Raw genomic sequence first — 27,999 nt, forward strand, 5'->3', positions numbered from 1 at the left:
TCTCTTTAACATATTACTTATGATTTAAATGTCAAAAGAGAACATGCCATAACATGGCAAAAACAAACAAAAAATTATTGGCGTTTTATGGAATGTCACTTGCTTCATTATGTGGACTTGACTCTGCGCCTCAATGGAAGGTTATTTCTTTTAAAAAATTGGCATTTTTGGGAAACCTTAAATTATAAAACACGTTCTCCTTTAGAATATTTCGGAATCTCCAATGCTAATTGAGATTTTAATAATAATACTGATCATTTTTATAGAGATGTTTGCATTGAGATACGAAAGGAAGAGCAGAGAGAAGGGTTAAGCAATGGAAAAAAGAGCAGAGAAGAGAAGGATAGTAGTGTTGGTTCCATTTCCAGCACTAGGACATATCACACCAATGATACAACTCGGTCAAGCCCTTCAATTAAAGGGCTTCTCAATTACAGTTGCTCAGGGACAATGCAATCAAGTATGTTCTTCTCAAACCTTCTTTGGCTTTCAGTTTGTCACCATACCAAAAAGCTTACCAGTGTCTCAACTTGAGAGCCTTGGACTAGTCGAGTTTCTGATGAAGCTCAACAAAACCAGTGAGGCAAAATTCAAGAACTGTATAGCTCAGTTGTTGCAAAAACAAGGCAGTGATATCGCATGTATCATCTACGATGAGCTCATGTACTTCTCTGAAGCTGCAGCTAAGGAGTTCAAGATCCCCAGTGTCATATTTAGCACTGGCAGTGCTACAAATCATGTTTGTGGCTGTGTTTTAAGCAAATTCAATGCCGAGAAGTTTTTGATCGACATTGAAGGTACTCAATACTAGCTTATTACCCATTCTACAAACCGTCCTCTTCCTAAACAGATGATTTTTTTTTTTTTTTTTACTTTTCAGATCCAGAATTGCAAGACAAGGTGGTTGAAAATTTACATCCATTAAGATACAAAAACCTACCGATTTCCGGAATGGGGCCACTGGATCGATTTTTAGAAATTTGTAAGGAAGTATTTAACAAAAGAACAGCTTCAGCTGTTATCATCAACACGACAAGCTGTCTAGAGAGGTCGTCTCTGTCATGGCTGAAACAAGAACTCAGAATTCCACTATATTCAATAGGCCCTCTTCACATTACATCTTCAGCGAATTCTAGTTTACTGGAACAAGACAGGAGCTGCATTGAATGGCTGAACAAGCAGAAACCGAGGACAGTCATATACATAAGCTTTGGAAGTATAGCTCAGATGGAAACCAAGGATGTTTTGGAGATGGCTTGGGGATTGTGTGATAGCAAACAACCTTTCTTATGGGTCATCCGACTTGGCTCTGAGTCATTGCCAGAAGAACTGAGCAAAATGGTGTCAGAAAGAGGATACATTGTCCAATGGGCACCACAGATAGAAGTACTTGCACATCCTGCATTGGGAGGGTTCTGGAGCCATTGTGGATGGAACTCAACGCTCGAGAGCATTGTGGAAGGAGTACCAATGATTTGCATGCCTTTTAACGGTGAGCAGAAGTTGAACGCAATGTATATAGAAAGTGTTTGGAGAATAGGGATTCAGTTTCAAGGTGAAGTAGAAATAGGAGGGGTCGAGAGAGCTGTGAAGAGGTTGATCGTGGATGATGAAGGTGCAGAAATGAGGGAGAGAGCCTTTGTTTTGAAAGAGAAGCTCAAAGCCTCTGTGAGAAGTGGAGGATCCTCATACAATGCATTGGACGAGCTCGTCAAATGCTTGGCGACAGAGTGAAGAAGCTGAACTTCTAGAGATGATCAAACTTGTGTAGGTAGCCTGTGAATCTTTTTTTCAAATATGCAAAACACTGATATCTTAGATGAAGCAGCTTTGCCAATGTTCAAAAAATCGCTAGGCGGTGGCTAGGCGGATGATAAGAGACTAGCGCCTAGGCGGATTAGTCGGAGACTAGGCGGAGTTTAGGCATTAACAAAATTTTTGTTAATTTTTATAAATTTTCTATCTATATATTATATTTTTTTAAAAAAAATTAATTGTTTTTTTAAAAATTATTTTATCAAAATTTATGTTTGAATAAAAAGTAAGAAAATTAATAAATAAAATTATAGAATAAAATTCAACAAAAAAATCAAACTAAAAATATCAAATTCTTCAAACTAAAATAAGTTTTAATCTAAAAATTTTAAAAAGTAAAACAAAGAGAAATCTATCTAACTTATTCTTCAAACACATCCATATCCACCATCTGCTCATTTTCAGACTCAAATTCAAAATCAATAGCTATATCATTTTCATCGTCGGAATCGATATCTCTTCTAGGCTCATCGTTAAAATTGAAAGTTGAAACTTAAAACAGAGCACAAACAAAGTAAACAAAGATGAAAAGATAAATTAAGAAAATACAATTTAGTTATATACTATATACAGATAGATAAAGAGACGATTAAACAAACTTGTAGAGTTCAGCAATAGAGAATAATGATCGCCTCTTGTAGTTTATAAAGGTGAAGTAGTGGGGAGGAAACGATGATGATTATATTAAGTTATTAACCCTAATCTACGTTTCAAATTTTTTTTTTCTCTTTTCTGTAAATTGATGTTGGTTTACTATCCAAAACCGTAAAAATTGACTGAAAAAATGATAAAAATAATTAGTCTGATTTGGCCGATTTTATCGATTTAGTCTGATTTTTCCGATTTTCTCCTACTTAGTCTGATTTTTTACTAAATTGGATTTATTTCACTGATTTTATGAAAATCGGGTCGGCTAACCCCGACTAGCCGCCTAGGCGGCTGTCTAGTCGCCGACTAGGCCGATTTTTTGAACACTGAGCTTTGCTTTCAATCAGATAGAAACCACTAGGGAGAAACATGGTTTTTACCCTTTTTCTTATTCAAATGAAAAGCAATTCAAATCAAATACGAGTCTCTTTTGAAAATAATCATAAAGATTAAATCGTTGCATCAGAACAAAATACAAATTTGTCCGTTTGGAACATCTTTTTGACAAGTGGACGACCAAAAAAATACAGGAACATTTTTACTCACATACTTCTTTATCTTGTTTCAACATCTTTGCTTTTGTCTTGTTTCACATGTGGCGAAGTGACCCAACAAAACGTAATGTCCAAAAGCCTGAAGATGCTAGTTTTAAAAAACTCATAGATCGGTCACCGCAAAAACAAATCTGATAAACCAAGTAACTCAAATACCTTATACAAGAAGCAGAGGAGATTATTTCTTACTTGTTATTGAAAATGGAGGAAAAGACAGCGAGGAGAAGGATAGTGTTGGTTCCAGTTCCAGCACAAGGACATATATCTCCAATGATGCAGCTTGCGAAATCTCTTCACTTGAAGGGTTTCTCAATTACAGTTGCTCAGACCAAGTTCAACTACTTTACCCCTTCAGATGACTTCACTGATATTCAGTTTGTCACTATTCAAGAAACCTTACCGGAGTCCGATTTCAAGAATCTCGGGCCAATAGAGTTACAGCATAAGCTCAACAAAGAGTGTCAGGAGAGCTTCAAGGACTGTTTGGGTCAGTTGTTGCTGCAACAAAGTAACAAGATCACATGTGTCATCTACGATGAGTTCATGTACTTTGCTGAAGCTGCAGCCAAAGAGTTTAACCTTCCAAGTGTTATATTCAGCACCACAAGTGCCACGGCTTTTGCTTGCCGCTCTGTATTCGACAAACTCTATGCAAACAATGTTCTTGCTCCCTTGAACGATACTCTAGAATACTATTTTTCTGGTTTCCGCTATAATCTGTAACAGCATGGTTTTTCGACCTTTTTTCACAGAACCGGAAGGACAAAAAGAAGAGCTAGTGCCAGAATTTCATCCCCTGAGATACAAAGACTTTCCGGTTTCACGTTGGGCATCATTAGAAAGCATAATGGAGCTGTATAGGAATACAGTTGACAAACGGACAGCTTCCTTTGTTATAATCAACACGGCGAGCTGTCTTGAGAGCTTATCTTTGTCGTGGTTACAACAAAAACTAGAGATTCCAGTGTATCCTATAGGCCCTCTTCACATGATGGCCTCAGCTCCTACGAGTCTTCTTGAAGAGAACATGAGTTGTATCGAATGGTTGAACAAACAAAAGAAAGATTCAGTTATATTCATTAGCTTGGGAAGCTTAGCTTTGATGGAAATCAGTGAGGTGATGGAAACTGCTTTGGGATTGGATAGTAGCAACCAACACTTCTTGTGGGTGATTAGGCCAGGGTTAGTACCTGGTTCGGAATGGATAGAGTACTTGCCAGAGAAGTTTAGCAAGATTGTCTCGGAACGAGGCTACATTGTGAAATGGGCACCACAAAAAGAAGTCCTTGCTCACCCTGCAGTAGGAGGGTTTTGGAGCCATTGTGGATGGAACTCGACTCTAGAGAGTATAGGTGAAGGAGTTCCAATGATTTGCAGGCCATTTTCTGGCGATCAAAAGGTGAACGCGAGGTACTTGGAGTGTGTTTGGAAAATTGGGATTCAAGTGGAAGGTGAGCTAGAGAGAGAAGCGGTGAAGAGAGCTGTGAAGAGGTTAATGGTGAGCCAAGAAGGAGGAGAGATGAGGAAGAGAGCCGTCAGTTTAAGGGAGAGACTTAGATCCTCTGTTAGAGAAGGAGGCTCTTCACACAACTCGCTAGATGAATTTGTACACTTGATGAAGACTATGTGAAAAGAAACTATAGGTTGGTGTCTGTTTACTTTACTTCTCCATGAATACACAAGGTTAGAAAATAATTATGTTGACAAAAATTTGGCTCTTCAGACAGAGTGAAAAGTGAATGAATGAATAACTTTTGTGGACATTAAGAAGGAAATTTACTAACTTGTGTTGAGAATTTACTACTTTTTGATGATAGAATTAAAGGGGACAAAAGTTTTACTAAGTCTTGAGACTTACATTTTTAAATTCATATATATATTCAAGCTTACCAGTCCTTCGTCCCAAAGACTCTTTGGCTTTCCACTTAATACCAGAACACAGTAAAGAAGCCAAATAGAACGTTAACAAACACCAAAATACTTTCGATTCGTGAGGAATCTGTAATAAAGCATACAACACTTGTAGCCACCTGGTGAAGACTTCTATGATCCTGTGACTTCTACAACGCTTAGCGTTGTGTTGCAGAGGCAAAGGCCAGAGATTGCAATAGGAATGTTATCTTAATTAAATCTTAATGAAACATGTCACATGCTGTCATATATTAGTACCTAAATGATTACTGATCTTAAAGGTTTTTAGTGTTGTATTTGGCTTCTTTACTCGGTTCAGGTTAAAGAAGAAATAAATTAGACCCATATAACATATGCTTCCCAGTTCTTGAAATCTTGTTGAAAATCTCTCGAGATATCCCCTCTAAACACCAAGATACAGTTTCAATAGAAGATAGAGTTTTTTGGGTCAAGATAGAGTTAAGTTTCGCACATAATGATATTATGGAACGAAACACCAAGATACAGTTTCAATATTATGGGTAGGTTTCGTTCCTTAATATCATTCTGTGCGAAACTTAACTCCATCTTGACCCAAAAAACGTTTACTTTAGTTCTAATGTCAGTATCTATTCTTCCACTACAAGAAAGATCGGGTTTTACGTCGGCATATATCGACGTAAAATCGACGTAAAAAAGCATTTACGTCGAATTAACGACGAAAAAAAAATCGTCGTAAAACGATCGTCGTAAAACCGAAATCGTCGTAAAATCGTCGTAAAATTACCAACTCCGGAAATCATCGTAAAATCGTCGGAAACTATTCATCGTAAATGCGACGTAAAATGAAGTATAACGAAAGAACTCCATCATAAGAGCGATGTAAAATTACATCGATTTAACAACGATTAGGAGACGAACAATTTCAATTAAGGGAAACTAATTTTTTAATTGTCGATGTTAAATCGTCGTAAATTTTCGACGAAATCCGACGTAAACTTATTCGACGTAAATTCGTCGTTAAATATTCGACGTTAGATCGACGTAAATTTACGACGAATTTACGTCGATTTATAAATTAAATATTTAATTTAATTTTAATTTAATTAATGAATTTTGAAAATAATAAAAAATTAAAAATAGAAAAAAAACAATTTAAATTGAAATTTAAATTCAAAAATAATTTCTAAATAAAAAAAATTTAATACAAATTTAATAAAAAAAATCTCAGCATTGGCCGTAGCAAGCTCCTGGCGAAGCTGACTCGGATCCTCCTGCGTGCGGAATCCGGAAGCCGAGGCGGCAGGACAGTCTCTAATAGAGCCCATCCTTAAGGTTCGGCCCTTCTTCTTCGGAGCAACCTACAAATGGAAAATAAAAACGTTAATTATTTATTAAGTAATAAATATAATAAATTTTAAAAAAATTGAAATAGATCATACCTCTTCGAAAATCTGGTCTTGCTCAGCGACGGTCAACGGTACTTGGATAGTACCGTCAGGTGTGGCCTGGGTCTCCCGCTCGGCGATCCGCTGCATAGCGGCATTGTAGATCTCCTCGGACCGAGCGTCGACAAAGCTTCCGTCCCTCTTCCGGTGAGTGGTCTCGAAGAGCTTCGTCATTGGAGGTAGTTCTCCTCCGTTCTCCTCGGCCTACGAATTAGTAAACATTAGTCAAAAATATTTAATAAATTATAGCAATAAATAAAATTAAATTAAAATAATAATTACTTACCATCATGAGACGTCTTCCCGCAAAAGATATTTGGCCAAAAGTGTGCGGGGTCACTAACTTCTCACCAGTCACCAGATCGACCCGGTTTCGGATGGCCGAACACTTAGCAGCGGTGGTTTGGGCATGCGGGTCCAGCCAGTACGCCTTCAACCCGTTCCAACAGGTAGTGGACATGGAGCTTGGCTTTGCGTCGTCGCCGTCGGTCTCCCATTTCCGCTTCCAATCGGAAACGGTGTTGACTAGGCGTTTCTGCGCCTTCAGCCGGAAAGCTTCGCGGACCGTCTCGTTGATCCCGATGTCCCAGTTCCACCGTTGCTGCAAAAGAAAACAAAAAATTAGATAAATAATATAAAAGTAAGATTAATTGAATTTTACTACAATTTAAAATGATATAAATAATATTTAAAAAATATTACCGCAAAGCACTTGTACCAGGTGTCGAACGTCTCTTGCGACACCTTGCTCCAATTGTAGTGCGGCTCCACGAAATGACTCTTAATTGTGTCGGAAACGCTCCGACCGACACAATTATCCAAACTAAACCTATGAAACAAAAAAAAAACTTATTACATTAATATTTAAGTAAATTAAAGCATTAATTTAAAAAAAAATATAAAAAACTAAAAAGTTTACTTACCAATAAGAGCCTGGTTCCGCTTTTCCGGGAACCAGACGTCGTAAAGCCCCCCGTCCCGGTAGGGCAAGTAAATCCTCAACCGTAAACTGGGCATACGGATGAGGAGGGGCGGGTACCGGTTCGGCAGCCGGCGGTGGAGGTGGTGGTGGAGGCGATGGTGGAGGCGGTGGTGGAGACGGCTCCGCGGTATTCGGAACCTGGGAGGCTCCGGAAGATGAAGGGACATCGGTCCCGGTGTTTCCCGAGGCAGACGCCCGGGAAGAGTGTCCGTCCAAAATTGATGTAATGCGTCCTCCGTTGAGTCATCGTCTGCAAAACCGATAAAATTTTATTTTTCAAGTTAATTACAATTAATTTTTAATTACAATCCTAAATCTAAGAAATTCTGATCCTAAATCTAACAAATTCCGAGCCTAAACTAATTCCCGACCTAAACCGTTTGAATTTCTAAACTATTTAATAATAAAATAATTTAAAGTAATTAAAAAAAAATAATTACCTTTTTTGCGTCAAAAAGAGGAGGAATGCAAGAGAGGAGGAAGCAGAGAGAGAGGAAGGAGAGATAAGCGACGAATTCCAAAAAATCGTCGTAAATTCGTCGTAAAAGTCAACATATGTCCAAGTCAACACTTTAACAAATTTTCATCAACATTTAATTAGTTTTCATTAATTGGCTTTAATTTTTCAAAAATTTAAATTTGACAAATGTTACATTGAAACGTTCAAAGCATGAAATTAAATGTCAACATATTTAATTAGTCTTCATCAACATTTTCTTCGGTGTCCTCATCATCATTGTCATCATCATCACTGCTTGTTTGAAATTCGTCAGCACCTTCTTCAGTTTCGTCCCCATGTAGATCTTCAACTTGTCGATTACGTGGATCAATTAAAAGAACATTTTCTTCAACATCCGGTTCTGTAATGTCCACACAATCATCTTGTTGCATTGGCGGGAGATCTACACCATCAATTATACCCCTTGGAGCAACTTTGACAACCGCCAGCCATGAAATTCCCGTATTCCGAACTCGAGGATATGGAACAAAAGTGACTTGTTCTGCTTGAGATGCAAGTATAAAAGGCTCGAACTTATTGTATCGCCGAGATGCGTTTACATCTACCACTCCGAATTTGTTAATTCGCACTCCACGACCTACCGTAGGATCAAACCAATCACATTTGAATAGAACAGTTTTCATTCTGACTAATCCAGGGTATTCCACTTCAATTATCTCTTTGATGATCCCATAAAAGTCTACTTCACCTCGTACACAAACTCCATAGTTTGTAGTTGCCCGTTGAGTGCCATGACTATAAGTATGAAAAACATAGCCACGTGTGAAATACATAGCTGCAGTAGTTATCTTCGAAATAGGACCTAGGAGCAACTCATGAAACCATACTGCATATGTCATGTCATCATGCTCGACTTGACCTTTTAACCACAATGCATAATGTTGGTCTTTCCGCTTGTTAATTTCATCTTCTGAAACACCGTCAATGCATTCTCGGACTTGACTGACGAAAGTGCTGAAATTTTAAAACATTGTTAAGGACATTTCGTCTGTTCAATCAAATTTTAATCATGCATGGTTATAATTATGTACCTCTCGTAAGGTGCCAATTCCTCGCAATTCAGAAGTATATATGTATGTGCGTTGTGGTAGTCTTGTTCGTTTGACCAACAAGTTTCTTTTAGTTTCTCACTTAGACGTCCAATTGGTGAGAATATATCAGGCACACCTTCTACTGCGTAACTTTGTCCTACACCCCCATCGTCGTAACGTCTTGGAGCCCGTTTGCGTGTACAAACCTTCGGAGCAAAATAATAAGACGTGAAATGAGAAGTTTCTTCTGTTAAACTTCCCGCCACGATAGACCCTTCAACTTTTGCTAAGTTTTTGGCCTTACCCTTTAAATGCTTCATAAATCGTTCAAACAGATACATCCACCTAAACTGAACAGGTCCTCCCAACTCTGCTTCATGAGGGAGGTGTATAGGTAAATGTTCCATAACATCGAAGAAAGCAGGTGGGAATATTTTCTCTAAATTGCACAACAATATTGGAATATTTGTAGACAGTTGTGCAACTACATCTTCTGATAATGTCCTTGTACTTAGATCACGAAAGAAAGCTCCAATGCCTCCTAGTGCCTCATGGACATGTTCCGGTAGGAGTTCAGCAAACGCAAAAGGAAGTAACCGTTGCATAAACACATGACAATCATGACTTTTCATCCCTGAAAACTTTTGTCCCTTATCCACAGATTTAGCCAGATTAGATACATATCCATCAGGAAATTTCACGGCTGATGATACCCAATTAAACAATACTGTTTTTTTTTCAGCACCCAACCGAAATACAGGAACAGGTGCTTTCCCATTACTCACCATATGCAACTCAATTCTGTTACATATATCGGGTAAGTCCATCCGTGATTTAACGCTGTCTTTGGTTCTTCCTTGGACGTTCAAAACAGTATGCATGATGTTATCGAAAAAATTCTTCTCAATGTGCATAACATCAAGATTATGTCTAAGCAAATGATCTTTCCAGTAAGGCAGATCCCAAAATATACTTTTCTTGTGCCAATTGTGATGAACCCCATATCCTTCAGGCATATTCGCAGGAGTGTGCCAATTTCCTCCAAGGGGGACCGTTTCAAGTCCACCCCAATAATCTATTTGCGCTTCAAGCTCTACTCCAGTTAGGTACACTGGTGGAGGGAGACGAACCAATTTGTTCTTTATAAACAAACGCCTATTTCTTCTATATTGATGGTTTGGTGGTAAAAACCGACGGTGGCAATCAAACCAACAGGTTTTCCTACCATGTTTAAGCTGAAATGCATCAGTCCTATGAAGACAATAAGGACATGATAACCTCCCATGCATTGTCCAACCTGATAGCATTCCGTATGCCGGGAAATCGCTTATTGTCCACATAAGCACCGCTTGCATCGTAAAATTTTTACTACTCGAACAGTCATATGTTCGTACTCCAACATGCCACAACTGGTTTAACTCATGTATGAGTGGTTGCAAAAACACATCAAGGGCCCGCTTCGGGTGATTTGGACCAGGGACTAATATACTTAGAAACAAAAACTCTCTTTGCATGCACATATCTGGAGGAAGGTTATATGGCGTAAGAATCACAGGCCATAATGAATATTGCCTACCAGACATACCAAATGGACTAAACCCGTCAGTGCAAAGACCAAGATAAACATTTCGCTTAGACCTAGCAAAGTCTGGATGTACGGTGTTAAAATGTTTCCAAGATTTCCCGTCAGACGGATGAGTCATTTTGCCATCTGTTTGTGAATGTTCCGCATGCCATCTCATCGACGCAGCTGTCCGTTCAGATTGATATAGTCTTTTTAACCTATCAGTGATAGGAAGATACCACATTCATTGGTAAGGAATCTTCTTACGTCCAGCAATTTGCGGTCTATATCTTGGCTTTTGGCAGAAACGACATTCTTCAAGCTTCTCATCATCTCTCCAAAAAAGCATACAATTATCAACACAAACATCAATCATCTCAGAAGGCAATCCAAGACTAAAAACCAGCTTCTAAATTTCATAATACGTTTCAGCAGCCAAATTATCATCTGGCAAATACTCTTTAATAAGATCTGCCCAATCGTTCATGCAAAGTTCAGATAGATTGTGATCAGTTTTTATTGTCATCATCCGAGCTGCCAATGATAATTTTGATAAACCTTCCCTACATCCCTGGTACAGAGGCTGTTTTGCTGCGTTTAACATATCATAAAAGCGTTTCGCATCTGCATTGGGCTCCTCAACAGTATCAGCATGTGTTTCATGAAATGCATCAGTAACCATTTCATGCATCCTATCATGATCTTCATCCTGAACTTGACTACTTTGATAATCATTGGACGCTTCAAAATCCACATGTTCTTGATGATTACTACTACTCCGTGCAGCCATCTGACCACTACTTTGACCATATCCCTCTCCATGCTGATACCAAATAAAGTATTGGGGCATGAACCCTCTATTCAATAAATGCTGCCAGACAGTGTCAATAGGAATATGTTTCCTATTTTTGCATTTCACACAAGGACAATACATTTTGCCGCTTTCAATTACAGTTTGCATAAGGCCGGCTTGGTACATGAATATTTCTAATCCGTTTTTGAAGTCTTCAGTCAACAACCCATCACCATTTTTGGGCGTATACATCCACTTTCGTAGATCGTATATAGAAATTTCAAAAACAAATATTTGACTTTTTGTTTCTGAAATTTGATATAAATTTCAACTACTAAAAATTTTACTTAAACATTCAAAGACTCAAAAAACTTGTGTCTTTATATGTTTTTTTGGGTTGATGGAATAATGAGAGAAGAAAGGGTATATATAGAATTTTTTGTTTTGTTACCAACATATTACCATTGCATATTTACATCAAATTTACGTCGAAATAAAACTTACATAACATTTACATTGATTTTACGTCAATTACGAGATAGAGGACAATTAGTGGTATTATCGACGTAAATATTACGACTACATTACGACGAAATAAAATTCGTTCTTCATTCATCGTAATATCGTCGTAACGTTACGACGATTTTACGAGGGTCATTTTTTACGTCGAATTTACGACGGAATTTTTGATCGTCGTAAATACGACGTAATGTTGTCGTAAATTTACGACGACTAAAAATCGTCGTAAATAATTCGACGGAAAAGCCCCTCATTCTTGTAGTGTTCTATAGAGAGTTTCATTAGTGAGTGTCTCTCTAACACAATGGGAACTTATTGGACAACCATGCATTTTGCCACTTTTAAGGAAAATATTATATTTGGAGACTACAAGTTAATCCGCTAATCATTTTATTTGTTATCTAAATCTCATAATGGAACCAACGCAATGTGTCTTTAACCACCAAAAAACTTATGTGAGCCAAAACAGAAACAAACAAAACAAAAAATATACACTTGGCTTTACTCTGAAAGTAACTTCACTTTCTTCCTTCTGTTGACTATTAACACTAGCGTTTGGAAATGTGATTGCAATAAGAAAATAAATAGTTGCCGAATGAGGAAGAAATTTAGAAAATTATGGAAATCTTCCGTTTATTTAAAGCCTATCTTTTGATATGAAGCCAAAGACGACATTAGAGGACCAAGAAAACAGAACCATCTTTAATTGCTTGTCTTTGGTTACTCTCTTGAAAGATAAGGATATGTAACCACCTCATTGAATAAATTTTATTCACATAACCATCTTTAATTCGCTTACCATGCATTTCCAGCACATGTATCACATGTGGTTAAGAGAGACACAAAAAACAAATACATTAATGGACGAATATTCAATGTCCACAATCCTGAACAAATCTGATATTTGTATGAAAATCCTTCTTTGAATATATATATTTTCCCTTTCTTTGAGAGATGAAAGAAAAGTGAGAGAGAGAAGTTAAGCAATGGAGAAAAGGGAAGCGAAGAGAAGCATAGTGTTGGTTTCACCTCCAGCACAAGGACATGTAACTCCAATGATGCAACTCGGGAAAGCCCTTAACTTGAAGGGCTTCTCAATAACAGTTGCTCAGAGAGAACGCAACCAAGTAGGTTCTTCTCAACATTTCCCCGGCTTTCAATTTGTCACCATACCAGAAAGCGTGCTGGTGTCTCAATACTAGAGACTCTGACCAGTCGAGTTTGTGATAAAGCTCAACAAAACTAGTGAGGCAAGCTTCAAGGACTGTATAGCTCAGTAGTTGCAACAACAAGGCAGTGATATAGTATGTATCATCTACGACGAGCTCATGTACTTCTGTGGAGCTGCAGCTAAGGAGCTTAACCTTCCAAGTATCATCTTCAGCACTACAACTGCTACACATAAAGTTTTCGGCACTGTTTTAAGCAAACTCAATGCCAAGAAGTTCTTGATCGACATGGAAGGTACCTAAAAACTAGCTAGCTTTATATCCCACCTTGGAAACCTTGTTTAACTAAATGAATTTTTTTTTATAAATTGCAGATCCTCATATGCAAGACAAGGCGGTGGAACATTTGAATCCATTTAGATACAAAGATGTACCGACTTCAGGAATGGGGCCACTAGAGCCATATTTTGAGCTCTGTAGAGAGATAATCAACAAAAGAACAGCTTCCGCTGATATCATCACTATGACGAGCTGTCTAGAGAAATCTTCTCTATCATGGCTGCAACAAGAACTCGGAATTCCAGTTTACCCTTTAGGTCCTCTTCACATTTCTTGTTTACTCGAAGAGGACAAGAGCTGCATTGAATGGTTGAACAAGCAGAAACCGAGGTCAGTCATATACGTAAGCTTTGGAAGCCTAGCTCAGATAGGAACCAAGGAAGCATTGGAGATGGTTTGTGGATTGTCAAATAGCAACCGACCTTTCTTATTGGTCATCCGACCAGGTTCTATCCTCGGCTCAGAATGGATAGAGTCATTGCCAGAGGAAGTCAGTAAGATGGTCTCAAAAAGGGGATACATTGTGAAGTGGGCACCACAGATAGAAGTACTTGCACTTCCTGCAGTGGGAGGGTTCTGGAGCCATTGTGGATGGAACTCAACGCTCGAGGGCATTGTGGAAGGAGTTCCAATGTTCAGTACGCCTTATAATGGCGAACAAAAGTTAAAGGCAAAGTATACAGAGAGTGTGTGGAGGATTGGGATTAAGCTGGAAGGTGAGATGGAAAGAGAAGGAGTAGAGAGAGCTGTGAAGAGGTTGATTGTGGATGAAGAAAGTGCAGGCATGAGGGAGAGAGCACTTGTTCTAAAGAGAAGCTTCAAGCCTCTGTAAGAAGTGGAGGCTCCTCACACAAAGCATTCAATGATCTCGTCAAGTACTTGAAGAAGTTGCATTTCATCTATTATAAGACATCATTCTACAGTCAAGCTTGTTTAGATCATGAGTACTTGGTTTTTCTTATCTAAATAAAAAAGCATAAGAATTTTGTGGGTTCTCAGGCAGTGGAACCCTTATGAGAATTTTGATTCAGATTTCCATCAACATCAAGAAAAAGGCCAGAGAAGTGTTGCAGAGGTAAGGTGATCTTAATAAACAAGTCACATGATACTATATTAGTACCTAGATGGTTACTGAACTCTTACCTCATAGTGCTCCCAAACCTTTTGAAGTTTTTGACGTTGTATTTGGCTTCTTTACTTGGTTAAAGATAAAGAAGAATAAATAAATTAGACCTATGTAACATATGCTTTCCTTGTTCTTGAACTCTTGTTGAAAATCTCTCAAGATATCTAAACACCAAAATATGTATAGTTTCAACAGAGGATAAGATCATACTGACCACAACCTAAGTACTAAACGATTACACTGAGATGGTATTCTAATTATATACCTGACTCAAACTAATTTTCTCAAGCGAAGAAAACCTGAATTAAAGAACAAGCAACTCACAGTTCCTTCAACATTGGAACTCAAATTGGATATGCAAAGTTTTAGTTAAAGTCAGACTCATAAGATGCTAAACAGTTGACATGATGTCTGAACTCATTATGTCGTGTGCTTCTTTCTTTCTTTGATCGAAATCAAGTCATAATATCAGACAGAGTTATGTTGGGAGGGAAACTAGCATGTAGTTTAACTGAAGCATATCTCACAAGGGTATCTACATTAGTTGTTAAAACTAATCGCCAAAAAAGATGTAAAAAAAAAACAAAAACAAATCGCCAAAACCATTCAGGAACTGCTACAAACTCCCAACAACAACACTAGCATTTCACAGTATCTGCATTTAGTTGTCACACTAACAGAGTTATTTTTATTTGGAGGCATTCGGGTAGGTTCCATTTTGACATTCGAACCACAATATTATATTGCATCTAAACTAGTCGAAACTTAACTCTATATTGACAAAAGAACGTTTACTATAGTTCGAATGTCAGCTTCTATTCTTCTATTGAAAGTTCATTAGTGGGCGTCTCTCTAACACAATTGGAAGTTATTGGTGAACCATGCATTTTGCCACTTTTAAAGAAAAGTATTATATTTGGAGACTACAAGTTAATCCGCTGATCATTTTATTTGTTATCTAAATCTAAAATCAGAACCTACCAATGTGTCTTTAACCAACAAATCTTATGTGAGCCAAAACAAATTAAACCAAAAAAAAACTTTGATTTACTTTGGAATCAACTTCACTTTCTTCCTTCGGTTGAGTGTTAACACTAGCATGTGCAAAGGTAATTGCAATAAGAAAAAGAAGAATTTTCCAGATGAGTAATAAATTTGGGAAAATTATGGAAATCTAAATATGGAAACCTTCCCTGTATTTATATCTGTTCCACACTGAGCGATGAAAGAAAAGAGAGAGAGAAGTTAGGTAATGGAGAAAAGAGCAGAGAAGATAAGGGTGGTGTTGGTTCCACTTCCATTACAGGGACACATAACTCCAATCATGCAACTCGGTAAAGCCCTTAATTTGAAGGGCTTCTCAATTACAGTTGCCCAGGGAGAATGCAACCAAGTAAGTTCATCTCAACATTTATCTGGCTTTCAATTTGTCACCATACCAGAAACTGTGCCGGTGTCTCAATACGAGAGAAGACCAGTTGAGTTTGTGATGAAGCTCAACAAAACTAGTGAGGCAAGCTTCAAGGACTGTATAGCTCAGTTGTTGCTACAACAAGGCAGTGATATAGCATGTATCATCTACGACGAGCTCATGTACTTCTGTGGAGCTACAGCTAAGGAGTTCAACCTTCCAAGTATCATCTTTAGCACTACAACTGCTACACATAAATTTTGCTGTAGTGTTTTAAGCAAACTCAATTCCAAGAAGTTTTTGATCGACATGCAAGGTACCTAAAGACTAGCTTTATTTCCCACCTTGAAAAACCTTGTTTAGCTAAACGAGACTTTTTTTTATATATTTTGCAGATCCTGAAGTGCAAGACAAGGAAGTGGAAAATTTGCATCCATTAAGATACAAAGACCTACCAACTTCAGGAATGGGGCCACTAGAGCCATATTTTGAGCTCTTGAGAGAGATAATCAAGAAAAGAACAGCTTCGGCTGTTATCATCAACACGACGAGCTGTCTAGAGAACTCTTCCCTGTCATGGCTTCAACAAGAACTGGGAATCCCAGTGTATCCATTAGGCCCTCTTCACATTTTATCTTCAGTGAAATCTAGTTTACTCAAAGAGGACAAGAACTGCATTGAATGGCTGAACAAGCAGAAACCGAAGTCAGTCATATACGTAAGCTTTGGAAGCCTAGCTCTGATGGAAACCAAGGATGTATTGGAGATGGTTTGTGGATTGTTCAATAGCAACCAACCGTTCTTATTGGTTATCCGACCGGGTTCTATCCTCGGCTCAGAATGGATAGAGTCATTACCAGAGGAAGTCAGTAAGATGGTCTCAAAAAGGGGGTACATTGTGAAATGGGCACCGCAGATAGAAGTACTTGGACATCCTGCACTGGGAGGGTTCTGGAGTCATTGTGGATGGAACTCAACGCTTGAGAGCATTGTGGAAGGAGTTCCAATGATTTGTATGCCTTTTATTGGTGAGCAGAAGCTAAACGCAAAGTATATAGAGAGTGTGTGGAGAGTTGGGATTAAGCTTGAAGGTGAAATGGAAAGAGGAGGAGTAGAGAGAGCTGTGAAGAGGTTGATTGTGGATGAAGAAAGTGAAGGCTTGAGGGAGAGAGCACATGTTCTAAGAGAGAAGCTAAAAGCCTCTGTAAGAAGTGGAGGCTCCTCATACAACGCATTGGATGAGCTCGTGAAGATGCTGAACTTCGTGCACTATTAACTGATTAGAGATCAATGAATTGTGTGGATCAAGCTTGATCTTTTAAAATTTACAAAGTACCATAAATAAAGCTACACTGCAGCTGGTCTTAATTGTAACGATAAATAGCTAGCTACAAGTAAGAAAAAAGGTGCAAGTCACAGTTCCTTCGACCATACAACTCAAATTGAATATGCAAATGCAATGTCTCTTAGTTAAAAGACACACAACACAGTGGTCCAGACATAAAATTAACTAAGCACCAATACACTGTCCCGATGCAAAAAAAGTCTACTATATGATCATGAAGTGGATAATATTTCATAGGCAAGTTTCCAGAAAGCACTCTTTATCTCTCATGCACCATGGCTAAAAAAAAAAAAAAATCTCACAACCACCCACTCACCTCATATATAACTCTTACTAAATAGTTTTTTTTGTAACAAACTCTTACTAAATAGTTGAAGGGAAATTGTAGTTAATAACCAACAAAAAGTTTATATTTAAAAGAATAACCATATAAAGATGATGGTTACTATATTTTATATATTATATACAATATCTATAAGTTTACCCTTTAACTTCCCTACTCGCAGACATTGTATTTGGTTTGTACTCATCGATAACATTATCAAATCTGGGTTTGGATTTGGATAAAATGTTGAGGAGAGGATAGTTTAGTTGATGTTGGTGGCGGTGGATAATTGTTTGATTCAGCCGGTGGAGAATCGACAGGTGGAGGTGGAGTGCTGAGTAATGGAGGTAGAATCGAAGGTAGCGAAGGAAGCTTTGAATCGGGAGGAGGAGGCGACGGTTCTGGATCGGACGATGGTGGCGGTGATGAATCAGCCGGTGGGCTAGGAGGTGATGAAGAATTAGCCGGCGGAGGAGCAGATTTCTCCGATGAAATAGTCGGCGGCGGACCTGAATATGCTGGCTAATTATAGGTTTGGGTTTATAGTCACAATATCGATTTCAATTCTGGGTTTGAGTTTTGTTGGTTATCGTCGATGATGATGCAATAAGCTGTAAGATGAAATAGTCGATTCTGGATTATGGATTCTGCAATTGGAGGCTGAAATAATCAAAAAAATTGGGTTTCAGATTAAAGAAAATTAAAAGTTCTATTTTAGGGTTTTTACTAAATTGATTGACTATATGTATTTTATATAGAATGACTACATGTAAATCATTATTATATCTATCTGTATATATACTTGGGTTTTTTATTGTTAGAATTTTTTATAGATTGTCTATATGTGTATAGAACTTTTTTATGATTCTTTGAATGTATATAATTTTTGTTGTACCTAATATTCTATTTAATTTGATATATTCTTTTTTTTTTTTTCAGTGTTGCGATGGCAGATTTAGACTTACCGGAAAAAATGTTTATGATAGGTTATGAACTTACAGGTCGGAAAAGGATAAATGGATACTTCAATCTTAAGTGATTAGATTGTCTATAACTCTATACTAACACAGATTGGTTGAAGATAAAGCATGCGTCCGGCGCGTCTGAGAGTACATTCTCTTTCTTACTTTTTTTATCGTTCTTATCTACACAAAGTTATTTTTGTCTCCAAATCATGAACTTTATTATCTATTATATTAAAACAGAAGCACTTTTAGTACTTGTTTCCAAACATTCCCAAAATTTTTTAATTTTTTTTTAAAACAGTTTTAAAATTATCCTAATTTATTGCAATATTATTTTTAAAAAACACATTTTCTTTTAAATAAAAAATTAATTCCGAAAATTAGATATTAATTTAGATAACTAAAAATTTCCTTAAATATAGGTTATATTTAATTTAAAATTCAAACTATTTTTTGTAATAACATTAATTTTAAAAATAAATATTAATTTAAATTACTTTATATTTCCTTAAATATAGGTCAGATTTAATTTAACATTTAAATCCAAATAATATTTTCAGGATAACAAATATAATTAATCAATACCTTATTTTTTTTAATCATATTCAATCAGACTAAAATTTTACATATTGAAAACAGATAAATATTAATATTATATAATAATTTTATGGAGCGGGTTATGTTATTTTTATAATTGTGGTCTTGTGCGGATTAATTTATCAAAACATACAAGATATTAAGATAAATATTATTTCAAAATTAATAAATATTTATATGATATAGTAATATGAACAGACGGATTAGAATTATGGTTTTATAACCACGGTTTTTTGGGATTAATAGAATGAGTGAATTATAAATATGTTTTTATAATAATGTTCATATTTTGATTAATAGAATGATCGGGTTAGAATTATGTTTTTATAATTGTGGTCATAATAATACTTAAAAAAACAAATTATATCTAAACTAAAAATAAATCTTTGACACTTATTAAAAATTATATCTATAAAAAAAATATATTACAAATTTTGATTAAAAATTCTCGTGCGGATGCACGGGGTAAAATCTAGTTTGCTTTATTAGGTGATCTTTATAGCTATTTTCTTTGTTACTTATATTCACTTAATTGTCCTATTCCATAGTTAAAAATTGTTCAATCTTTTTTTTTGGTCAAACAGTTGAAAACTGTTCAATCATTTTTCGATTCTGATTCTTTTGATATAAAAGTATCCAAAATAATTAATATTTATATAGTATAAATAGATGGTGATCTATAATTTCTATTCGGATTCAAGATTAATCACATCTCCTATATTTATTTTAAAAGAAAATTTAAAAATAATATTACTCAAACCAAAATTCTTTAAAATGTATACCAAGAACTCTAAAATTAGGCTAAATTCTAAAAATTAACCCCTAATTTAAACACTAAATTCTATATCTTATCCCAACAGATTAATTGTGGATGAAGAAAGTGCAGAGACGAGGGAAAAGAGCCCTTGATTTAAAAGAGAAGCTCAAAGCCTCTTTGAGAAATGAATGCTCCTCACGCAATGCATTTGATGATCACTTAAGTACTTACAGGCAGAGTGAGAGAAGCTGCACTTCATGAATCTCTTTTGGCAACTTTCTGGCAACTTTTAAATCAATTATCTCTTTTGGCAATTTTTTAAATCAGATACGAGTACTGTATCTCTTTTGGCAATTTTTAAAAATAAATACGAGTATCTCCTTTGGCCATTTTTCAAAGGATTAGTTAGGTGTCTACCAATGTTTTTAAACCCGACCCGGACAATGACCCGGAGTGTTCTTCAGGTTGCCGGGTCACTAGATTAACTTGGATCAATCCGGGTCAACCACGAATCAACTAAGTATATATATATATATATATATATATATATATTTGTTATGTTTTTTAATAAATTTTATCACTTTTGTTACATTTTTCTGTTGTGTAAAAAATACAAATTTTGCTAAAAAGTTTTGTCACTAAATCGCATTAATTATCATATATCTTTTTTTGTATAATTTTTTTTCAATAAAATTTAAATAAAATATACATTAAATATAGTGATCATATTAACTATATTTTTTAACATTTATAATTATATATTTTATTATATATTTTTTCCTTCTATTTATTTTCTTTTTTAAACAGTTAATTTTTTACTAGAAAATTTGATATTATAAAACTTACAAATGTATAATGGTGAGAAAGTAACAAACTATTCAATAAAATATAATAAAACAAACCATTATTACTACTAAAAATATTAAAATAAAAGTATATTAATTATCTCATAAAATCCAAAAATAATGTAGAAAATTCTAGCAATATTTTTTGATTTTGCTACCGTCTCGTTTTCTTCATCTTCTGTTACTCTAAGTGCTCTGCATCTTGTTCTAATTTTGTTTTTCAAAACTATTTTTTTTTAAAAAAATATCATATATTCATAAATAAAGTTATAAAACTATTAATTATTTTCCAAACCTGAAACCCATCTGGGTCGGGTTTTTGCCGGTTCACCGAATTTAAGCGGATTTTTCTGGATTTAAGCGGTTTAATAGAATTTCGAGTTTTCAACAAAAATCAAACCAGAAATCTTACCGGATCGTGGTTTAATCGGTTGAACCGTCCGGTCCGGTCCGGGTCTGAAAACATTGGTGTCTACTATCTACTATCTTAACTAACGGTTGACCCGAAAATTAAGCATCTACGAACCGACAAAAAAAAATTAGGTGGTCTTCTTCTGTTCGAGTTTTTTTCCCGATTTGCCCCTTACTTTACCTCTTTTGGCAATTTTAAAATCAAGTACGAGTATCTCTTTTGGCATTTTTTAAAACAAATACAAGTACCTCTTTTGACAATTTTTTCAAAATCTCATTTTTTTTGGAATAATCTTTTGATATAAAGTCAATGACGACAAGAGAGGACCAAGAAGACAGAAAGGATCTTTAATAGTCTTGTTTGTCTTTGGTTACTCTCTTGAACAATATGAAACCACGTCATTACTCACAGACATCATCCAGCCCATGCTTCACAAGTGGTGAAGAGAGTAAAAAAAAGGAGAAGTATATTAATGGACGGATAATCAATGTCCACAAGCCTGAAAAATCTTATATTTGTATAAATATACTACTTTGAATAGTGTTAGTTTCAGCTCCAGCACAAGTACATATGAAATAAAAGTGAGAGAGAGAGAGAGAAGTTAAACAATGGAGAAAAGGGAAGCGAAGAGAAGGATAGTGTTAGTTTCAGCTCCAGCACAAGGACATGTAACTCCAATGATGCAACTCGGGAAAGCCCTTAACTTAAAGGGCTTCTTAATTACAGTTGTTCAAGGAGAAATCAATCAAGTAAGCTCTTCTGCGCAACAATCTTCTGGTTTTCAATATATTACCATACCAGAAAGCGTACCAGAGTCTGAAGTCATGAGACTCGGACTAGTCAAGTTTCTGATGAAGCTGAACAACGCCAGAGAGGCTAGCTTCAAGGACTGTATAGGTCGATTGCTGCTACAACAAGGCAATGATATAGCATGTATCATCTACGACGAGATCACTTACTTCTGTGCAGCTGCAGCTAAGGATTTTAACCTTCCAAGTATCATCTTCAGCACTACAACTGCTACACATAGAGTTTGCTGCACTGTTTTAAGCAAACTCAATGCCAAGAAGTTCTTGATGGACATGCAAGGTACCTAAAAACTAGCTTGATTTATATCCCACCTTGAAAAGTTTGTTTTACTATACAAGGTTTTTTCTTATACTTTGCAGATCCTCTAGTGCAAGACAAGGTGGTGGAAAATTTGCATCCATTTAGATACAAAGATGTACCGATTTCAGGAATGGGGCCATTAGAGCCATATATTGAGTTCTGTAGAGAGATAGTCAACAAAAGAACAGCTTCTGCTGTTATCATCAATACTGCAAGCTGTCTAGAGAATTCTTCTCTGTCATGGCTGCAACAAGAACTCGGAATTCCAGTGTACCCTTTAGGCCCTCTTCATATTACAGCTTCAGCAAAATCTAGTTTACTTGAAGAGGACAAGAGCTGCATTGAATGGCTGGACAAGCAGAAACCGAAGTCAGTCATATACATAAGCTTTGGAAGCCTAGCTCAGATGGAAACCAAGGAAGTTTTGGAGATGGCTCGAGGGTTGTGTGATAGCAACCAACCTTTCTTATGGGTCGCCCGACCGGACTCAGAATGGATAGAGTCATTGCCAGAGGAAGTCAGTAAGATGGTCTCAAAAAGGGGATACATTGTGAAATGGGCACCTCAGAAAGAAGTACTTGCACATCCTGCATTGGGAGGCTTCTGGAGCCATTGTGGATGGAACTCAACGCTCGAGAGCATTGTAGAAGGAGTCCCAATGATCTGCACGCCTTCTAGTGGCGAACAGAAGTTAAACGCAAAGTACATAGAGAGTGTGTGGAGAATTGGGATTAAGATGGAAGGTGAAATGGAAAGAGGAGGAGTAGAGAGAGCTGTGAAGAGGTTAATTGTGGATGAAGAAGGTGCAGGCATGAGGGAGAGAGCACATGTCCTAAAAGAGAAGCTCAAAGCCTCTGTAAGAAGTGGAGGCTCCTCACACAAAGCATTTGATGATCTCGTCAAGTACTTGAAGGCAGAGTGAAAAGTTGCACTTCATGTATTATTAGAGATCATTCTCCAATCAAGCTTGTTTAGATCATGAGTACTTGGTTTTTCTTATCTAAAAAAAAAAAAAAGCAATTTAAATCAAATAAGAGTATCTCTTTTGGCCGTTTGCTTAAATAAAAATTGTTGCATAAAAAAAAAAAGGTCAGTATTCACATTTGGAACTATCTTCTGATATGAAGCAAACATGACAAGAGAGGACCAAGAAGACAGAATCATCTTTACTTTTGTCTATGATTACTCTCTAGAAAGGTAAAGAGGTGCAAGTATATAACCACCTCATCGTACTCACATACATCATCCACCACATGCTTCACATGTGGCAAAGAGAGCCAAAAAATAAAAATAAAAAATAAAAGTAATACGGATGAATCAATGTCCACAAGCCAGAAAAACTGATATTTGTATGTGAAAGATAGTAAGATCCTTCTGTGAATAAATACCACATACTTCAAGAAAGATTAAAAATTGGAGGATAGAAGTAAACCGAACTCACAGAGCCCGAAGCTGAAGAGACTATTACTTAGTTTCTTTTTTGCAGGTTTTGGGAATGGAAGAAAAGGCCGCGAGAAGAAGGCTAGTGTTGGTTCCAGTTCCAGCACAAGGACATATATCTCCAATGATGCAGCTTGCCAAAGCTCTTCACTTGAAGGGTTTCTCAATTACAGTTGCTCAGACCAAGTTTAACTACTTCAGCCCTTCAGATGACTTCACTGATTTTCAGTTTGTCACCATTCAAGAAACCTTACCAAAAACTGATTTCAAGAACCTCGGGCCACTACAGTTTCTGCTTAAGCTCAACAAAGAGTGTCAGGTGGGTTTCAAGGACTGTTTGGGTCAATTGTTGCTGCGACAAAGTAATGTTTGTATCATCTACGACGAGTTCATGTACTTTGCTGGAGCTACAGCCAAGGAGTTTAAGCTTCCAAACATTATTTTCAGCACCACAAGTGCCACGGCTTTCGTTTGTCGCTCTGTATTCGACAAACTCTTTCCAAACAATGTCCTGGATCCCTTGAAAGGTACTCTAGAATCTATGTTTCCGGTTTTCACTAGCGTCTATGATCTGTAACGGCATGGTTTTTACCCTTATCACAGAACTCAGAGCACGAAAAGAAGAGCTTGTGCCAGAGTTTCATCCCCTGAGATACAAAGACTTGCCGGTTTCACGTTGGGCATCATTATAAAGCACAATGGAGATTTATAGGAACATAGTTGACAAACAGACAGCTTCCTCTGTGATAATCAACACGGCGAGCTGTCTAGAGAGCGCATCTTTGTCTTCTCTGCAACAACAACAGCTAGAGATTCCAGTGTATCCTATAGGTCCTCTTCACATGGTGGCCTCAGCTCCTACGAGTCTGCTTGAAGAGAACAAGAGCTGTATCGAGTGGTTGAACAAACAAAAGAAAGATTCAGTTATATTCATCAGCTTGGGAAGCTTAGCTTTGATGGAAATCAGTGAGGTGATGGAAACAGCTTCTGGATTGGCTGCTAGCAACCAACACTTCTTATAGGTGATCCGACCAGGGTCAGTATCTGGTTCGGAATGGACAGAGTCCTTGTCTGAAGAGTTTGGTAAGATTGTCTCGGAACGAGGCTACATTGTGAAATGGGCACCACAGAAAGAAGTACTTGCTCACCCTGCAGTAGGTGGGTTTTGGAGCCATTGTGGATGGAACTCGACGCTAGAGAGCATCGGCGAAGGAGTTCCAATGATCTGCAGGCCATTTTCCGGCGATCAAAAGGTGAACGCGAGGTTCTTGGAGTGTGTTTGGAAAATTGGGGTTCAAGTGGAAGGTGAGCTAAACAGAGGAGTGGTGGAGAGAGCTGTGAGGAGGTTAATGGTGAGCGAAGAAGGAGAGGAGATGAGGAAGAGAGCCCTCAGTTTGAAGGAGAGACTGAGAGCCTCTGTTAGAGATGGCGGTTCTTCACACAACTCGCTAGATGAATTTGTACACTTCGTGAAGAGACTGTGAAACAAATTAGAAAATTAGTCTCTATTTACTTCACCATATCTGCCAGTGAAAAGAGTCTTATGTTGAAGGAAACAGGTTCTTCAGACAAGGTAGTGGATGAATGACTTGTGTGGGTATTTAAAAATCTATGTACTTTTCTATTCTAGAAATTAAAATCATACTTTGCAAGAATAAAATCAAAGGGGGGACACAAAAGTGATCTTGAGGATAAGGTTGTCACTGAATGTGTGATGCGCAGAGAATAGTATATTTATGGAACCACATGTTAGTTTATTTTTGTAAGATTATGATCTTATATTGGAGACGGAAAGTTCTTAAATGATTATCTAAATCGAAAAGTAGCTAAAACCAATAACTACTCTATGTCAGCTAGAAAAATAAATAAAAAACTTCCACTTTTGTTGGAATGTCACTTTCTTTTTCCTTTTGTTGGAAGTTCATTGGTACGTGGCTCTTCAATCCAATCAAAGGCTATTACTTTAGAAAAGAAAAAGTCGTCATACGACGAATAAACATGAAGATTGTGTCTGATGCCATCTCTCTTGATTTTCTCTCTAAGAAGTCTACAGACAATAACCAAAGGCACTTACCTCACAAAACAGAATTAAAGTATGAAACTTATCAGATGCATTTTCAACGCCCTGCATTGTGCTCTAAGAATACTGATTGGTTTATCTTCGACAAGGTATGTTGTATGATCTCCTCCTATATAGATGCAATGACGACTTGGGATGGGAAACTCGGAAAAAATATGAGAAATTTTGAATGGATGTAATGAAGTTGAAATGTTACCAGAAGCCAAGAACCTGTAACAATTATCAAATCAGATCAAGAACTGCAAAGACGCAGAGAATTTGGGAACGGTCTAACTAATACCTGACCAATCTACCTCCAAGGCATGTGATGTTGCTGAGAAGAAATACAAAACATACTTCCTGCGATGGACAAACTCACACGAGTATTACCAACTGTTTTGCAATTACAATACATTAACAAGCAAGGAAATGCTCATTCTACCTAAAAATCTTGTACTGTCTGAACCAAAACCGGAGAACATGTAAAACTAGCACTTTGGTGACGATGTTACTATAAGCAAACTAAGAGAGTACCGTACTTGTGCAGCACTACATATATGGCTTTAAGCACAGAAAACAATAGCAAGCCACAAGACACATGTAAGCACTCATGTTGTTACAGCAAGACTTGGATACAGGCATTCAGTGTTTACTTAGTTCCAACTCCAAAATGTTGATTAGTAACAAGGCTCTTAAGAAGAGCTTGTAATTAGGAAGATAAACCAACACTGATCTGGATTGTATTATGTCTCCAGTCACATAGATTGTAAATACTTCCCAAGAAACAATTCAACTTAGCACGAGGATCCTAAAATCAATCTCGAGTTTGTTGATGTTAGCTCTGTCAATAACAAAATGCACCCGAACAAGTTGATTAAAAAAAGCCAAAGGTTTTATTGTATACCATTTATAGCAAAGACAGAAACTTGATAAAAATTTGCTCAAATTCGTGTAAAAAAATATAATAAACTGTACTTAAAAGACAGAAGCTTGACTAATTATCAGTTCCACGAGCAAAAACAAGCTCACCGATTCTTCTCTTCCTTCACTGATCCATCTCTAGACTCCCAAATCCAATTCGTTTTCAATTCTCATTCGCGCTTCCACCACCAACAGAAGGATACGACGCCATGGATCCAAACTTGTTCTGCTGCATCATATACGGATTTGCTTCAAACGCACCAGGTCCACCAGTTCCATGATGATGATGATGACGATTCTGATGATAAGGATCATGACCGAGATTCTGGTGATGATATCCTTGCATACCCATATGATGCGCATAGACTGGCATCTGCATCATCGGCGGCGCTCCGTACGGCACCGGAATCGGAACTCCGGCCGATCCATTCCCTTGGCCGTTACCTACTCCGATGTCTTGGAAGCTCTGCGGAGGCACAGGCGTTGATGAGAAGAGCTTATCGGAAGTAGACGGGCCTTCCGTCGTCAATCCCTGCATCCTCTTGAGATACAGCCTGTACTTCTGGAGATGAGAAGCAACGTTCTCTCGAGTCAGTCCTTCCACGTTCATCAGCTGCATAATCGTCTTCGGGACGGCGTTTTTAATCCCCAAGTGAGCCACCACGTCGACGAATCTCTTGTGTAGCTGCGGCGTCCACACTAAACGCGGTCGTTTCAGTGTCTTCCCAGTAGGATCCTCGGTTCCCGAATCTCCTTCCTCCGCCGTTACATCCGCCGTAGATAGATCCACACCGCCACCGCCATCGCCGTCGCCGTCCGATGTCTTTTGTTTCTTCGAGTCGGATCCGGGGCTGCTCGATCCGACCCGATCTTCCTCCTCCGCCGCGAGGCCGGTTTTGAAGCTGTTGCTGTTGTTGTTTGAGGAGGAAGTGTTGGGACCGGAAGATCCGCCGCGCAGCGACGAGAAGGTCGTCTCCGATGCGCGATTCACGTCCTGGATCGTACGGCTTTTCTCCGGAGTTATGCTAAAAGCCATCGCGAGATTCGCCGGAATCAGTGAGTGAGAAAGCGATGCTAAATCTTCGTCGCTGGGTAGCCCCATCTCCCATTCCGTAACCCTATCTCCGTCGCCGGAGACATCGTAATCGCTCATCCTCACTTCCTCTCCCATTTCTACTCACTAATTTTCTCGGAAATTCAGTTGGAGATTGAAAGTTCTTAGAAGATCTCTTAGGTTCTCAGATCGGAGATCGGAGATGGAGAGAAGGAAGATTGAAAATTCGTGGAGAAGTTTGGTTTGTGACGATGAGTGAGCAATTTTTCAAAAGAGAGAGAGAGAGAGAGAGAGAGAGAGAGAGAGAGAGAGAGAGAGAGAGAGAGAGAGAACCCAAATATCAATTGTTCATTGTTTTAT

General features: G+C 37.5%; 6 protein-coding genes and 1 pseudogene across 7 annotated transcripts; 6 read left to right on the forward strand and 1 right to left on the reverse strand.

Annotated features, from left to right (window-relative positions):
- Positions 1-304: 304 nt before the first annotated feature.
- Positions 305-1,912, forward strand: LOC18013947 (UDP-glycosyltransferase 76E5). Its single transcript, XM_006418807.2, has 2 exons — positions 305-797; positions 881-1,912. Exons 1-2 carry the CDS (start codon positions 317-319, stop codon positions 1,732-1,734), a joined length of 1,335 nt encoding a protein of 444 aa, XP_006418870.1. The 5' UTR covers positions 305-316; the 3' UTR covers positions 1,735-1,912.
- A 1,252-nt stretch (positions 1,913-3,164) lies between these two features.
- Positions 3,165-4,726, forward strand: LOC18013948 (UDP-glycosyltransferase 76E11). The gene is made up of 2 exons (XM_024153930.1): positions 3,165-3,720; positions 3,779-4,726. Exons 1-2 carry the CDS (start codon positions 3,219-3,221, stop codon positions 4,645-4,647), a joined length of 1,371 nt encoding a protein of 456 aa, XP_024009698.1. The 5' UTR covers positions 3,165-3,218; the 3' UTR covers positions 4,648-4,726.
- An 8,024-nt stretch (positions 4,727-12,750) lies between these two features.
- Positions 12,751-14,326, forward strand: LOC18013949 (annotated as a pseudogene).
- Positions 14,327-15,631: 1,305 nt separating this feature from the next.
- LOC18013960 (UDP-glycosyltransferase 76E6) lies at positions 15,632-17,250 on the forward strand. The gene is made up of 2 exons (XM_006418810.2): positions 15,632-16,125; positions 16,205-17,250. Exons 1-2 carry the CDS (start codon positions 15,651-15,653, stop codon positions 17,083-17,085), a joined length of 1,356 nt encoding a protein of 451 aa, XP_006418873.1. The 5' UTR covers positions 15,632-15,650; the 3' UTR covers positions 17,086-17,250.
- Positions 17,251-21,470: 4,220 nt separating this feature from the next.
- Positions 21,471-23,220, forward strand: LOC18013961 (UDP-glycosyltransferase 76E4). Its single transcript, XM_006418811.2, has 2 exons — positions 21,471-22,144; positions 22,225-23,220. Exons 1-2 carry the CDS (start codon positions 21,664-21,666, stop codon positions 23,085-23,087), a joined length of 1,344 nt encoding a protein of 447 aa, XP_006418874.2. The 5' UTR covers positions 21,471-21,663; the 3' UTR covers positions 23,088-23,220.
- Positions 23,221-23,392: 172 nt separating this feature from the next.
- Positions 23,393-25,351, forward strand: LOC18013962 (UDP-glycosyltransferase 76E12). Its single transcript, XM_024153751.1, is given in 2 exon segments — positions 23,393-24,132; positions 24,209-25,351. Coding segments are annotated over 2 exon segments (1,353 nt in total). The 5' UTR covers positions 23,393-23,660; the 3' UTR covers positions 25,090-25,351.
- A 187-nt stretch (positions 25,352-25,538) lies between these two features.
- Positions 25,539-27,939, reverse strand: LOC18014008 (transcription factor LUX). Of its 2 annotated transcripts, XM_024153752.1 has the most exons (4): positions 26,694-27,939; positions 25,966-26,024; positions 25,882-25,895; positions 25,680-25,794 (listed from the first exon to the last, which is right to left on the reverse strand). In XM_024153752.1, exon 1 carries the CDS (start codon positions 27,754-27,756, stop codon positions 26,749-26,751), a length of 1,008 nt encoding a protein of 335 aa, XP_024009520.1. In that variant the 5' UTR covers positions 27,757-27,939; the 3' UTR covers positions 25,680-25,794; positions 25,882-25,895; positions 25,966-26,024; positions 26,694-26,748. The 2 variants fall into 2 exon arrangements, with proteins under 2 accessions (XP_006418876.1, XP_024009520.1); XM_006418813.2 differs by having other exon boundaries at positions 25,539-25,895.
- Between the last annotated feature and the right edge of the window lie 60 nt (positions 27,940-27,999).

The sequence above is a fragment of the Eutrema salsugineum genome, unplaced genomic scaffold (assembly GCF_000478725.1).
Source record: "Eutrema salsugineum unplaced genomic scaffold, Eutsalg1_0 scaffold_4, whole genome shotgun sequence".
Lineage (NCBI taxonomy): Eukaryota > Viridiplantae > Streptophyta > Magnoliopsida > Brassicales > Brassicaceae > Eutrema > Eutrema salsugineum.